Below are 16,099 nucleotides of genomic sequence, written 5' to 3'. Positions count from 1 at the left end.
TCTCGGCATATACTTTTATATATAAATTTACTAAAGGTCAGAAAATGTCTATTTATAAATGATTTTATTTTGAAAATGCAGTAGATGCAGAAACAGTAAAATGTATCACTTTCTTGTATTTATGTTGGGATGGTTTTCTTTTCAAGTAGTGTTAAAATCTGAAGTCTTGCAGTAGTCATTAAATTATAGCTCTTTCTTTTATATGGAAGGTTTTCGTTCTACTGATTTGGACATGTGACTTGCAAGATCACAATCTAGATTTTTTTTGTTGTTGCTGGATTAAGATTTTTTTTCCTAGTTATTAAAATGAATTGTCACTCACCTTTCTTATCCCAGTAGTGTAGTCTTTTATTTTTTGGTCTTTCATTTTAGTCCTTCATTTTCTTTCACTCTTAGTTTTTTTTTTAATCTCTAAATGTGTGATTTAGGTTTCTTCTACTTAGAGAAATTAGGATTTCTGATGGTTGACTAACAGAAAAGAACCTGAAATTAACCCTGGAGAATTATAGATATCTAGAAATCAAGAAGCTGACTGCTTGCTTATGATTTGAAGTGTGGTATCAACCTTCTGTGTGCATAAAAATATTTCTCAGATTATTTCACTCTTATCAGTAGTTACATTGAGTTTTAAGGGAGGAAAAAACTAAGTGAACTAAACCATGGAGATATGTAAAATTTGATTTTGAATGTCTCTATGTATCTACATGGGAATTTCTGGAAAAACCTTCAAACTGGAAAGACCCTTATATGGAACAATATTTATGAGAAATTAGCCCAGAGAGGCTAAACAGTTAATTATTTGGGTTCAGCTCTAAGACTAACAAACAGGAAAATCTGAGCCTTTATGAAATTCTAAAACTTTCAGTTTTTCAAGACTAATGCCCAGTGTATTTTTTCACCTTGTGGAATGTGTTGATAGCAGTTCATTGATGTGGTGTAACCACTGTTATGATTATATATATATGTGTGTGTGTGTGTATATATATCAGATAGTCCCATGCAGTCTGGTTTCCATGAGTGCCCTGAATTATTGAGGGATCGTGCATTGCAAACTGTGACCTGTGATAAATTTTATGGAACACAACAGGTTTTTCTAGTCGCTTGCTTTGCTTGAATGGCAGGTGGCACATGTGGTGGATGCATTTGTTAAAAACAACCAAAAAAGTATTTTGAACTTGACTTCTTGACTGGGATGACTGTATGCTCCAGGGCTGTCACACACAGTAGAAAGAATAATCTGTATCATATTTTTAGAAAAAAACATGAAGATAGAATATATTTGCCCTGGCTAGTGGCTGTTCTGTGGACTATGGGTATAATACAGAGGGCTTTGATCTTGTCACCTCAGTCTGAGCAGCTGTGAGCCTGGTCAGCGTGCTCAGTGAGAATCTTCACAGACAAATGTGCACCTTCCAGATTCCATTTGCATTTTTTTCTGTTGTAGACTGTCTTATGTACAGCTGATTGAGTTCTATTTCTTTATTTTAGCTTCCTCAAAGTTCCTATCTTTACAGTTAAAGAGAAAAAACTGCATGAAAAAACATCTTGTAATGCCAGATATAAGCTGTGACTCCTTGGGGTTTTTTGACTTCTATTTCATCAGGGTTTCTGTAATAGCTTCCTTTGCTTTTTAAAATTTATATAAATAGGTTATATGGATCATTAGACATAATATTATCTTGTTACTGAAAGTGTATACATTTGATACATGCTCCCTTGAATCTTTTCATGGTCACAAAATGTCTGTCTGGTCCATAATACTAAGAGGAACATAGAGTTGGTAGGGAATTGAATTTACACTGCTGATTTTGTATTTTTAGCTTTCATGTTGTTTATGTAGGATGGAGTCCTGACTTAGTGATTGGTTCACACTGCAGAGATTCAAAATCTTTCATAAAATAGGTAATATGGTCTGTTGGGGGAAACCAGAAAATGTAATTAGTCCATGGTAAATTTACTACTGGACCATGTCTCCGCTAATGGACCTTTCTGGTCTTTAAAATCAGCTTGTTACAGCACTGGGATTCCAACTCAAAGTGGTTTCATTGCATTGCTGTAGCATTTGTAATTTAACACAACTTTTTCTTTTTCTTTCTAAAGGCGCCTAAACAGAAATAACCTCCAGTTGCTTTCTGAGCTGCTCTTTCTGGGGACGCCGAAGTTATACAGGCTGTAAGTAGGCACGGCCCAATAACTATTACTTGGGAAAATTTGAATTTGGTCTGTTATTGTGTCTTGCATTACAGTTTTTATCTTTTGCCTCACATCAGTTTAGAGTGTGTCTTGGAACATTGGTATTTTGTTTAAACTGAGTACTGCTTTGCAAGATTTTTTTTTTAAATTTTGTTTTAACATCTAGGTCAGATACTGATACTTGTATAAGAATATTGTCATTTATTCCCACTTCTGTAAGGAAGTTTTTCTGAAAAAATATTTTGATTTTCCTTTTCTCCTGTTTGGTGTTTTTAAAATTGTTTCTGTCTTAAAAGAACTAAAAAATGCCTGTGGAGATTCTGATCCAGAGATGCAGCACTGTATAAGCACTTTGGTTTTGTGATGTTCTGCTTTTGTGGCTATACACACTTAGCCAGAAAAATGATAGCATTGGCAAACGCTAGGTCTGTAGAGAAGTCTCTCCTGTGTCCCTTCACAGAGAAAACACAGCTAGTAACTCAAGCTCTTGGAAGAAAAAATGATGAAATGCTTTTACCTTAAATAAAAATGACAACAAATCAAGGAATGAGTTTTTTGTTTTGATTGAATTACTTGGTTTGATAATGTTTTACTCTAGGCAATATTTTAACACTGTTCTTTTTAAGAAGCCATTTAATTCTGTGGCAATTGAAATGTGGAATGAAGTTTAGAATCTGGTTTGAACAAAATAAATTGTAAGGTGCCTTTAAGTTACAGTATGTGTTATGGGAGGGATAACACATGACAGGCTTTTGCAGGGTTGTACCAGTTCAGCCTGTTTTAATTTAGTTATATGTTTGATACATTTCTTCAGAGTCCAGGTGAGATTTCTGCTGTCAAAATACTGGGTTTCATCACTTGTGTGCTTGGAAAAAGAAAAGTGAAGTTGGAGGAAAGGGGGGATTCCTCTTGTTTACCCTTTAGTATATGGAATTATGTTTCAGAACAATTGTGATGCTTTTAATTTTAGTTGATTTTTATTATACTTTTATGAAATAATAGTTATTTTCTCCCTTCTTATAGCAATATACAATAGCAAACAGAAAATTACTCCTATTATTGTAAACATTTATTTTTGTGTATTTTGTTTTATTCTACTGCCTTAGATGTATATTTTGTTTCCAGAAATTCCCTGTAGATCGAATGAGTTTTTAAATGACTAGGCCAGAAAGCTGCTGAAGGCTTTTTTCCTGACAAAAATATTTTGCTCTGCTGAAATATTATAATATATTCAAATATTGTATTGTATATTAACAACTGAGTCTCTTATAATTTCCATCAGCTGGGATAAAGACATTACCTTTATCAGGAAGGAGATTAAAGGGATTTATGGTCATTTTATTATTCCACCTACAGTGTAATGGTTGCTACCTAGATACATATATAATACAAATGAGCCATAATTTGCAGGCAAAAATGGATACACACTTCAGTCAAAATCATATTTGAATATATTTATTTCAGAATTGTGTATTTGATAGATGCTAGTCTTAAATTTACAATGTCCTTTGACAAAAAGCGCACAAGTGCTCATAGTGGATATAGAGGAAAGTAAGAGATCACTGGCTTCACAGTATTAAATTTCCTCTGCCTAAGGGTTATTGTTGATCAGACCATGAAAGTGAATGTCTGGTTATAATGTATTCATGTTTAAAAGAAAATATGAATGGTAGTAAAGAATTACAGCTGCTTAGCACTAAATGTGTAATTAAAAAATGCCAGGCCAACAAAGGCACTGATGTTAGTAAAATGTTTGTGGTTAATTTCCAGATAATATGTAGCTTGTTCCCTTTGAAGAGTATAAAGTGATTTGGTTTTTTACATGTATCATTGTATAGGCTTAGATGTATTTACATCCAAATAAATATTTTTTATAAGGAGAATTAAAGTTCTCTAAACATGATCAATTATATATATATTTTTTTTGCTTTGGGTTTAGTATTTATTTTTGGCATTTAACAGCTAATCAAACAATGTGTGTACTGCGAGGTTTCAACATACTATTGAGCTTCTGTGAATAATAATTACCATTTGACCCTTGGCTGTAAATGAGATGCCAGGTGAAGAAGCACATATGCTTGTTGTGTAGGCTAAATGCAATATAAAAGAAAGAGGTTACACTGTATATGAATTGTGATTCGACACAGTTGGTTGCCGCCAGTGGCCGGCTATGCTTTCCCTTTGCTGTCTGCTCCAATTTCTCTTTGGACGGGTTGAGAGAGCACTGCATGTTCAGGTCAAGATGTTTGCCTAGAAATAGTAGTACAGTTGCAGCTGTGTTTGCTGGAGCAGGAGACTAGTTTAAATAGCATTACCATTTATCCAGTCCATTAACAGAACTCTGTAAAATAATACCAACTCTGCATAAACTACAGGACAGTGTAATAAAATTACAAGCACTTGTTGACAGATGGGAAGTGTAAGTAAAGGAAAGCAATAGGCTGAGAATTTAAAAGAGACAGTGCATTATTTTCTGTGTCTAAAGACACTTAATTTCAAAGGTAGTTAAATTATTTTTCAGGCTACTTTCTTTCCAGTTTAGTAGCCTTCCAAGAAATCTCCTGGAACTAGTTAAAATGGATAATTTCAGTCAAAACAGAGGCTGATTTTCCCATTAATAGCTATCTACAAAGGTGTTTTGACATAAATATTTCAGTAGGAAGTAGTTAATGCCAAAAATAGTATGAAGAGTGCTGTAGGGTATATTAATTTTACTTTGCAAGCAATCTCTTAAAGCACAATATACATGAATCTCTGTTTTGATGCAGTACCATTAAAATAAAGGTGCTGTTTGAAATCCCCTGGAATGATAATTTGAGTTCTTGCTCAACAAGTAGTGTTGCTGCAAGGAGGAGCATTCTTGGGTGACCTGTATGCCCACTCATGCTACATTGTGTAAAGTCAGGGATGGCACCTTAGCACAGACAATGACCACAGCCTAGTGAGTGCTTATCTGAGGCAAATAGATTTTGATTGCTTACTTTGGCTGGTTAGATCACAGTTCATTGATTGCTGTTTGCTGTAGGATACCCAGCTGCAGCTTGGACCGAAGCTGTTTGAAAACTCAGTTTTAAAAAATACCTTTATTAATCAGTGGCATGTAAAGGTTATTGAATTACATGCACAAAGCTTGTCCCTTCTGATTTACATTTCTTGTGCTTGGAATGTGGTTAAGTTTCTTTACTGACTAATATACGTTGGCCTTGAAAAAAAAAAAAATCAACCTTGTAGTGAATGTTGTCTTATATATGTTTTTCTTTTAATATGTGTACTTGAAGGTACAGGCTGTGAATATTTCTTATGTAAAGGGAAAAACCTCCAAAATTTAACATAGTCTGATTAATAAACATCAATTTTGAGATGTCTGTTAGTCACTAAAAAAATTCCTAACACCAAATAATTACCGGGAAAAAGTACTAAACATCAAAAAAACTTAAAAAAATTATCTTAGGCCAGAACAACAGCGGCAGCAGCAACAACAAAACATGCCGTACGGGGGGCCCTTGCAAAAATTCCTCCTGAATTAATTTCTGCCATCTATGATTAAAGTGTGTGGTACTAGATGTGTCAGACACCATAGTTCTCTGCTTCATTTTACTCTTGGCCTCTTTGGCCCTTGCCACAATAAATCCCACAATGGTTAGGCAGGAATCGCAGGTTGCAGTTGCCAGGGTTACCGTTGTCCGGCCGCACCGACATCATTACTCATCCCGGCCGGCAGCCGCGGCCCGGGCAGCTTCTCCCGCTGCCTCTCGGGGCTGCTGCTGGAGGTGCCGCTTGTATCACTTGCTGAGCGTTGTGTTGCTTTTACTTCTGCCGAGAGAGAAAAAAACGAAAAAAAACGTAAAACCACATCAGATAGGAAGGGAAAAAGGTAGTGAGATGGTGTGTGTAAGGCGCTAGAATAATGACTTTAAAATATTTTTAAGTGCTGGACTCCCTATTTAGTGCAATACAGCACCTATTGTTAAGGTGTAATTTATGATTTTGTCATATTTCTTCTAACAGTAATCATGGTGAGACTATGGTCATAATTTTTTAGAAAAGGCACTTCAGTCTGAATCCATTTTAACAACTCAATAAAGGAATCACTCATTAGAAAAATGCTCATTAGCTCAAAACCTATGAAATATTCCAACTGCAAACAACTGCTCTGGTTAAATCCAATGAGGAGCAAAAATGAGTTTCCCCTTTTCAAAAGGCAATATTGAAGAATTTTTCTTCTTTTGAGAGTAGATTGTTAATGGAACTGCTGTCAGGTAAGTGCAGTGGGTTGATTTCCACTGTGCTGCAGTAACGTTACAGTGTGGTCCACTTTATTGCAGAGGTGGGCTGAATGGACAAAAAAATTAAAGAACAGTTATTCACACATGAATTATGAAGCTGCCTTGTTGCTATATGGTCCCCAGGATAGTGTGTTGAGGTGTTCTAGTCACTTGTTTGAGTTTTTAGGATTTGGTATGGTGTGTTCTTGCAGCATGCACACAAGGCAACTCCATTTGTTTTTTGTTTTTTTTTTTTTTTCATGTGATAGAATTAAGTCTTATCACTTTAGGGCTAAATGGAAGCAAATAAGTCTTCCCGATATGGTGTCAGTCTGGCTTGTGTTTTGACTTGTATTTTTTTTTATCACAGTTGCTGAGTTCAACTACAAGAATGTTTGAATTGTTTTATCTAGCCAATTAAGTTCAGTTGGCAAGAATGTAGTTATTCTACTGCTACTGTAAGTTTTTAAATACTAGCATTATTTTGTTAGCACTACTCTTGAACTGACTATAGTTCTCAGAATGTAACTGTATTTTGAAATTATTATTTAGCGAAGACATACGGCATATGAGGATAGGTATAAATGAGTATAGGTATATGGCTTGGTGGTATTGTAAGCCAGTAATTAAAAAGATATTTTTAATATATGAGTAATTACTAATCTTTTTCGCAGTGTGCAAGCACATTTACTGGTTTGCTGCATCACTGCATTTTTGCTAACAGCAGGTCTTATTGCTCCAGTATGGAATGTTTTCAGGGTGAATGTGGTCCCTTATGCTGCATGGCCACTGCCAGTTACATTTCTGGGAGTTTATTTTTGTATAATCCCAGTCAGTAGACAGACAGGCCTATCTAAAAAGTAAAAGAATTATTGTGTATTAAAAATACGCTTGTTAAGGTTTATTGCCTGTGAGAATAAACCAAAGTAACTGAGAACATGTTGCTTCTATGCTAGTTTTGTAATACCTAATTTCTGGCATTAATTTCTGGCGTAGAAGAACTAGGAGATAAACTTTTGTGAGACATTATAAAAACTGTTACTTCTGTTACCTGCTCATTTTTAATGTAAAGACAAAAGAGTATTGGGAGCTCAAATGCTTTATCCAGTTTGACTTGCATGTTCACCTTTTTTCTGGTCCTACGACCACTTGCTTCTACTTTAACCTTTCATTCTCTGCTATAATGTTTCAAATTTGAAAATTCTGTCATCTCAAGGTACTGAATAAAACAAAAAACACCACTGTAGCTTTGCTTCAGACATAAGCATTATTGATATGGCAGGATGGCATTTTAGAGATTTTTGGAAGTGTTGCAAAAATGCTTACAATTAATCAGTTAATTGATTTTTTTAGCAAAGGAACAAGTATTGCTTATATGCATTTGGTGTACAACTTGCAGTAGCTATATCCTAGCAACAGCAAACATTCAGCCTTAGATTCAGCTGAGTGGAAATGTTGATAGAACCAGAATGAACTTTTGAAATGTAGTTAGAAAAATAAAAATGAAATGAGTTATCACTCTGTGCAATTATTGGACTTCAAACTTCACTATGTTACTCTTCCTGCCCTTTGTTATAGAATCTCTTAATCTCTTGGCCTTTCCTGAGCTATGCTTTCTTTTGGATTTGCATGTCACCTGCTATTGTGCTGTGCAGGAAAAAAAATGGTATACCAAATATACAGAAATCAAGTCAATTGTTGTTACTGGAAGTAATAGTATGAGATTTTTGAAATTGGAAATAAACTATTTTATTGTGAAATTCTGCTCTCTATATGGATGTTTATGTTTTTTACTTTTGAGATAATTGGAAGCTGTCTTTGAATTGTGGTTGAATTTTCCTTTATTTCTTTAATCATAAAAGGATAATTTTGTTGATTTTTTACAAGTGATATTTCTTTTGCTATGGGATAAAATGGTTAAGTGGATGGACTGCTGGGGCTGCAAACTAATTCTGATCTGGGCAGATCACTAACTCTTTATGTAAGCTGCAATAGTAAGTGATATAATTGACTAATTTCAGCAAAAGGCATCTATAGGGATATCCATGAGTTAGACTTTGATCCTCATGGGTCCCTCCCAACTCACATTACTCTCTGATTCTGTGATGCTTATAATTTTGGGGGTTTTTTATTAGAACAAACACTCCAAAACTGTTCAGTCACTTTTAACTTTAATTGGAAATTTATGTTAAACACTGAGCAAACAAAAATATGACTTACAGCAATTCTTCTCAACCAACATAAATATCTGTGTTATTTAAAAATTTTTATGCTATTAACTGCTGGCATTTAAATATGTGAAAACATGAATCATATTAATTACTCAAGCCATAGCTCTATTTAAATAGTGTATTCTGAGCAATTAAGAGGTCTACTTTAGCTATTGTGTTTTTGGTACTTCGATACTAAGCATAAATAATTTTCTTCTGTGTTTTTGTTGGAATCATAGCAGTTAAAGCTATGAATTGTGTTTGAATACAAAAATGAAAGTGGCTGGTTTTGGATCACCTGTGATCATATTCATGTCCAGTCTGAATCAGTCCCTGGATTGTTCCTGGGGGGTTGACCTTGAAAGCTTTGGTAAATTATGATACAGGAAATCATTTAGTCAGGAGTTAAGTAGAAAACTGAAATTCAGTGAAATAAGTCATGAAAAGTAAAAAAGCATGTCAGAGGAATTGCCATTATTATGTGGTGCAGAAACATGGTGTGAAATGTTATAAAGAGGACATCTGTAAGTCTTGGCTTGCACAGAGTGGACATTTTAAGTGCAGCCATGTAATCTTGATTAAAAAAAAAAAAGAACAGAAAAGAGGAATAAATCAAGCCAAGGGAAAATCTGAAAGTATAGAGGCTTGTCCCTGTGATGGTAGGTTTCTTCTACAAGTGGAAGATTAAAGCCTAAAGTAACTGAATAGCTGAGAAAAGTCCAAAGAAAAGTTGATTGCTTCCCCTCCAAGAGTTCCAATTGATTGAAAAAAGCCTAATTTAAAGTTCTGTTTGTTCTGTGTCTTAAACCATCAGAATTTTCTTTTAAAACTGGGGGAATGCTCTGGAAGAGAAAGAATCCAAGGATAAAAAGTCATTGCAGGCCAACAATTGTTCCTAATCCTCACAAAATGCTGGAGAAATTAAATTTATTCTTTATTGCTCAAAGTGTTACCTAGGTCACTGGGCGATGGGAAAATTGAACTGGAAGTCGAGTAGGCACAATCTTTGTTTTGTGTCTAGATGCTTAACCTTAGACACGACAAGGCATCTTAGTGTGTTGTGGGAACCTGGTTCAGAGTATTAACACCAGGACGTTTATTACCCTGGATTTATAATGGGCTATGCTGTCAGCAGATGAAAATGTTGTGTTTACATTTCAGTGTTAAATGATCATTTAATTAACACCTAAGAGAAAAAAAAAAAAAAAAAAAAAAACCCTTGTGAAATTCTTAGCAGCTTTTATTGTTGGTTTCCGTGGAGGTTTTAATATCCAAGTTATGCTGTGGTTGCTTCTATAATACAGCTAGAAAAGACATTTATGAAGGCAATCAAGAAGGACAGACAGTTTAACCCCTGTTGACCCTTCATCCTGAATGTTGATTTATATAGCATTTTAAATGCATTGAATTTGTTTTAAAGCTTCTTTAAAGTTACTTGCACACCATTCAAACAACACAATATTTTTCCACCCAAAGTATATATTCTTATACAGATCATAGTTTTTCTTAGAAAATAAGTGATATATATATAGAATTTGTCAACAAAAATTTTACTTTAGTTAAAAAAAAAAAATTGTTGTTTTGGCAGATTTGTCTATATGCTCTTGATAAGGATATACAAACTCCTGTTAAAAAAACAAAAAGGAAGTTTGAAACAGACATCATGTCGTGTTCTGATTGTAGTAGCTACTGCCTGAGTTCTTCAGAAAGAATAGGAAATTGGCAAGGGAAAGAACATTGCTACAAAATTACATATCCACTTTACCCAGCATAGATCTACTTCCATATGTTCCATTGTATCAAAGTCAAGGCTATCTAAAAGATTTAATTTGCTCTGGGTCCTTCATAATGCTTTTTGTTGTAATGTTAATCTGCAAATGCTTTCTGCAATAATGTCACCCTAGAAAGCATGTTTGAGTAGGATTTTTTTCCATCCTAGATCTAATGCTAGATTAAATGCTGTTTGTTAAAGAGCAGATGCTTTTCAACTGCTATGCTTTTACAAACACACTGTAGTAAAAATTGAAATTACATATAGATGTAGAGATTGTTTTGGGGGTTGTTTGTTTATTATTTGGTCTTTGCTCAGGGAATAACCCCCCCAATTTTAAAGCATATTAAAAGAATAATAAGAAAAAGCCTAGCACAGTTTAAGTCAATTATTGATGATCTGCAAATTTTATTGTGTTCTTTTTGTTTTTTCCTGATGATCATATCCTTCTCACATGTCAATAACTGAGTTAGAAAACACAGATGGAATCTTCAGATACAGTAAATGTTCCTTTTTTTTCCACGCAACTGACATAAACCATCTAACACTTGATGAAATATTACAGCTGCAATGAGACTTCTATCTGCCAGTGGGATCTTAATGTTTTTCAAACTTCTCTGACTATATTTATTAAGTTGAAATTTAATATTCAGATAGAGACTTGCATTTTCTTTTCTCAAATATTTGAGCATTTAGAGTTAAAACAGTGTATTGCAATTTCAGTCCTTTCTTCAGTGTTTTTAATTGAAAAATAATTCTGCAGTATGCATTTCTTGATTGACATGTTGGATGAAGGAGCCTTAGGATACGCTTAGGATAGATAAGAAAGGCTTACCCTGTACTGTGCAGAGCTTGCTCTCCTCTCAGTCCTGGTAGAGCTTGTAGGTTTCTGTGCTGCTGAGTGATTAAGGCAAGCAATGCATGCAGGAACACTTAGGCTACACTTGCTACATGCAGACCAGTAAACTTCAGCTGAAACACTGAACTGTTTGGGACTTGGAGGCCTGGTGGGAAGGTCACATACATTATCTAAGTACCAATTAAAGGGACTCTCATTATGGTAAGGAAAGTGCCAATATTCAAAGTGCAATACTTGGTCTTGGAGAAGAACTGAAGCCAGGGCTGCAGTGATGAACAACCCAGATTGTTGTCCTGATCCTTGTAGCTGTTGTAAGGGTACTTGGAGCCAGGGATGGTGGTTTTACTTGGGAAAGGCTGCTTATGAATGCTGAGCGGGGTGTATTCTCTCCCCCAGACACTTGAGAGGCCTGCTCTGCTAATGGCTGTTCAGACCCACCTCATGGAGAATAAAGCTGGGACTTGCAGAGCTCTTTTCATCTTTACAGCCAAACCCAGGTGCAGGCCCTCCCTGGCTCAAGGGTGTTTAAAGGACCACACTCTGAAGGCTTCTTTCCAGGGCCCTTAGTCTTTAGGGAGAAGAAATAAGGGGGCTGAACTGGGGGGGTAATCCTTTCAGCTAAGCACTCCTTGAGTATTTTCAGGGTAACATGTGCAAGAAAGAAAATCTTTGCCTCTTTTCAATTTCTCCTTCAGTCCAGACAGTTCAATGGTATTTTTATTTTTGCTATGAATGTGTAATCCATACAGCTGTAAGGAAGGGCTGTTCATACTTTTTAAGGTAGTGTGTACAAGGAGAGGTTTGGTGGCAGTTGTTCAGGGCTTTTGGTACTTTAACGTGGGGAAGATAGAAGAAAAAACATCAACTCTTCTTTTTCCCACTTATGTAGCTTTTTGTAGGAGTGGTGGATAGCTGGCAGGGACTTAGATAATTGACCCTGAAGCTGCAAAGATTGCATATGGAGTTTGATAACACCCACAGGGAAGAGTTGCACTGAAGATAGGATAACAGCTAATATAATGAAGGTGGATGTGTAATAGCTGCTTCTCTGAATGCAAAGTTATGGCAGGCTTATTAGAGAAAAAGAATTTGAATGCACATCTAAAAGAGAGAGAAAAGAATTTGAAAAGCTTAGCAGAACTAAAGAAAGGTATTTAGATGAACTAAAAAAATGGCACTGAGACATATGTATACTGCATGAAAGCAGTGATCATTTCTGTGACTAGAGAAAACTCCTATCTGGTCCTTATTACTTCTGCATAAACGTTAAATCTAGTCAATGATTAATTGATACTGTCATATTCTCTGTGTTCTTTATGAATTGTGCATTCTTTGCAAAAGGCAAGAGGCTTAATACCCTTCTAGATTTTAATAATGTCTGTAAATTCAATAGAGCAAATACTTCTATGTAACTCTTCTATGCCATAAATTCTTATAGCAGTAGTGCTGTCCTCATCACTTATGTGCCTACAACGCAATAAAAACACCACTCAAAGTGTTATTTTTTTATGTCAGAGTCATTTCTAAAAATGACAAAACAGAGCTTTTGTGGACAGCCTACCAAATCTGCAGAGGAATGCTTTGCCGCTTGATCTCTAGTACAGTGTTCAAGTCAGAGGTGCAGAAGCCAAAACCGCTCATTTGGCACAGAGTAGAGATGTCTCATGGCAAAATTTTAGTTTTGTGTGTAAGTTTAGCAGATGCCAAATTTAAATTTCAACTATAAAAAAAATCATAACCACAGTGTTGCTTTTCCTTGGCTCATCAGTGAGGGTAGCCACATACATTCAGATTTGAGCATTAATCTAAATGCCAATCAGTTAATCTTCACTGTTCTGGCTGCTAACAGTGGCTCTATCTGTGTAAAATAAGAGAATCTTTCATCATGTTGTAAGTCTTGGACTAGGAAATAATCAGAAAATTGTACAGTTTTTCAGATCTATAATAAAGATTTCTGTTAGTAAAATTTGTTCAACTAGCATGCCATACTAAGATGAAACAGTTTTACAACATGCCGTGCTTTCAACTATCACCGTTGAAGTCTTGCATATAAAACTATATACTGTGTTCAAAGCTGCTGGGGCATGGCCAGTTGTGACACATATTCCTGAAGTTTTAGATACTGGGGTGAAGTATTTATTTGGTTCATTGTTTTGTAGTCTGTTGATTGCTGATTTAAACTGTTCAAACTGCACACCAGTAAATTTTGGTAGAGGAAATGAAGGGATTTAAATTTAAAGGGATTTAAATTAAAAAAAAAAAAAAAAGAGTATACTGGAATTATTTCTTCTGTGGATATGAACTGGAGAATATGGGAAATACAAAATATGGCAAACTAAAGATTGTAATCACTGGGGAATAAACTATTGTGAGAAACTTAATAATAGCTGTAAATGTGCAGCATGGAACAACAGCATCATCTCACTTCATGTATCAAAGGCACTGCAGGAAACAGAAAACAAAATATTTCTAACTTGGTTATGGAGTTTTGCAAAACCAATGGTGATGTGGTTTGCTTTGCTAGTTAATCTCATGGGCAGTTCACTTCAAATGGGTATTTTTTTCCATTTGGTTGCAACATTAAAAATATTTCACTAATATTTTGTCTAAATTGAAGTTTTTTTCTGTTCTTGTGAATCAGGTTGCAAAACCTCTTTTGTCTCTTTCCTCAGTCGAAGGAAAATGGAAATGGATTTGAGTTGTAGGGAAGGCTTTAAAATTAGTATGTGGTGTTAGCCTATTTCATGAGTGGAATAGCAAAATACTGTCAGTATCATATGTGTATGTATATAGGGAAGAACAAACAGTAAACCTGGGAGAAATGTAGTTGAATTAGGAAGTTGATTGGTCAAGAAAAGATTTCTGCAGAGAGCTGCAAGTTTTTGAGATGGGTGATCTAAGAATGATTGTTTGGTGTATATTCAGCATTGAAATAAAAATAATACTACCAGATACACAAATTCTTATTAAAGAAATGGAACTGTACAATTTGCTGGAATAATAAATTCACAAGATTTAACATTTAGGAGTAACAGGGGTGTTGGATTTTCCCTGTAGTAGCAGAAAATCAAAGCATTTTCTGTGATTTGTTTTGTTCATTGCTGGTCCCCAAACCATTGTTACCAGCGCTCTTCATCATGATTTTATCCACAAATGTGCCAAGTGGGGAGAGGAGCCTAATTCTTTTTTGCAGTATGAATGACAGCTTGCAGTGTTGTGTTCCATGTGATGTATTTGACTGGGGTGGTGAAAAGGAGTCAGATGGAGCCAGCACTGCTGGCCATAGACTCGAGACAGTGAGTTGGTAGTAGGGAGTAAATTCTGAAACATGAAAAAGCTAACATTAAACAGAAAGTCACAAATACTTAGGAATCTGCTGATTGCTGATTTGTCTTTTTCTCCAGAGAAGAATTTGTTTTACAAGAGCTGCAGATTACTGTAATTGTAATGTAGGATTGAGGCCTAGAGAGCCTTTCAGAGCTGGCAGAAAAGTGTATTATTTCACATGCTTACTCTAGAGAAATTTAGATTAAGGTGCATAAGAATTGTTGCATATTGAATAAACAAAAGTAGAAATCACTTTGTATTAAAAAAATAAAGTTTTGTTCCTGTTGCTGTAAAAGTCTTCAAAGTCTGTTTCCTGAAGGAAAGCACTATTAGCATAACCACTCAGTTTTGTGTATTCCATGGAATAGGAATTTGAGTGTTCACAACTCTGCCTTTCCTGCATACAGCAAGGCATCAGTGTGTGATGTGTGGGTATGCAAATGCATTAGCACTGGTAGTTCTTTGGGCCTTCACTATTACTGTTTAAAATACTAACATTTTAAGATAAACAAAAGCAACAACCCCCCCAGAGAACTAAAACAAATCCCAGTCTTTGAGAAGCAGTCAAAGAGAAAATGCCAATGAAGGTGCAGATATCTGTCTTGAAAAGATTTCTCATTTTCTCCAAAAGACAATAGTTAAAAAAAACAAAATCTGTATTCATTAAATGTTGCATTATTAATTGATGAATTAGAGACTTAAATTTGGAACTTAGCTTAATATCTTCATATAGTGAATGAGAATGTGATGCTCTAGTTTCAGTTTATAGTTCCTTTGAAATGTATAGCTTTTGAACTGTGTACTTTATTGAAAATGAAACTTAAACTAGATTCCTGTAACAGTATTCAGCGCCTCCATTTTTGCATGATTAGCTGTGTGTGGAATGGTTTTGTAAGAAAGTCTGCTGCTATTAATATGTTTTGTTCACTTTACTTGCATTTTTTAATTACAGCTGTATGACTATATTTGTTCATTGTGTTTTATTTTGGCTTCTAAATTTGAGATGACTTCTCAAATAGTTTGCTAAATGTCAATGTTGCTGAAAAGTCTTCATTGGTGTAATCTCATTCTTCACAATAATAGTGCAGGTCCCCTATAAATTTGGTAAGTATTCAAAAAAAGATAAGTAGTTTTGATATGCCTAAAGAAAGATACAAACAGAAAATAATCTCTATCTGTATTGCTCAAGTGTAAGGACATTTTGGCATGTCCTGGTTAATGAATTTCCCTGGATATGCTAGGAATGTCTTTCTAAATAAAGATATGGAAAACCCATATCTTTCTTTTCATATAGAAAGGAGAATAAGCATGGTATAGAAAGCTATAACTAGTAATTAAAAAACCCAAACAACTTGAATTATGCTCAGTGTTTCAGTTGGGTGGTCCAGCAGAAGATTGAAAAGATGTTCGGAATTTGGTTTCTGTTCCTTACTGGAGGAAAATATTGTATAATTAGAAATCGCATTTTAATTGT

The 16,099-nt window shown here is 35.0% G+C and overlaps 1 protein-coding gene across 2 annotated transcripts in view; it reads left to right on the top strand.

Annotated features, from left to right (window-relative positions):
• The window catches only part of SLIT2 (slit guidance ligand 2), a 261,870-nt gene that overhangs the window by 18,516 nt on the left and 227,255 nt on the right, over positions 1–16,099 (top strand). For both annotated transcript variants that reach the window (XM_053940914.1, XM_053940915.1), the window contains exon 4: positions 2,101–2,172. In XM_053940914.1, coding sequence (XP_053796889.1) covers positions 2,101–2,172 — 72 coding nt within the window. The remainder of the gene's footprint in view (positions 1–2,100; positions 2,173–16,099) is intronic.

Source organism: Vidua chalybeata, chromosome 4 (assembly GCF_026979565.1).
Source record: "Vidua chalybeata isolate OUT-0048 chromosome 4, bVidCha1 merged haplotype, whole genome shotgun sequence".
In the NCBI taxonomy this organism is placed as follows: Eukaryota; Metazoa; Chordata; class Aves; order Passeriformes; family Viduidae; genus Vidua; species Vidua chalybeata.
The sequence above is the reverse complement of the archived record's forward strand: the minus strand, read 5'-3'. Positions and strand labels throughout refer to the sequence as shown.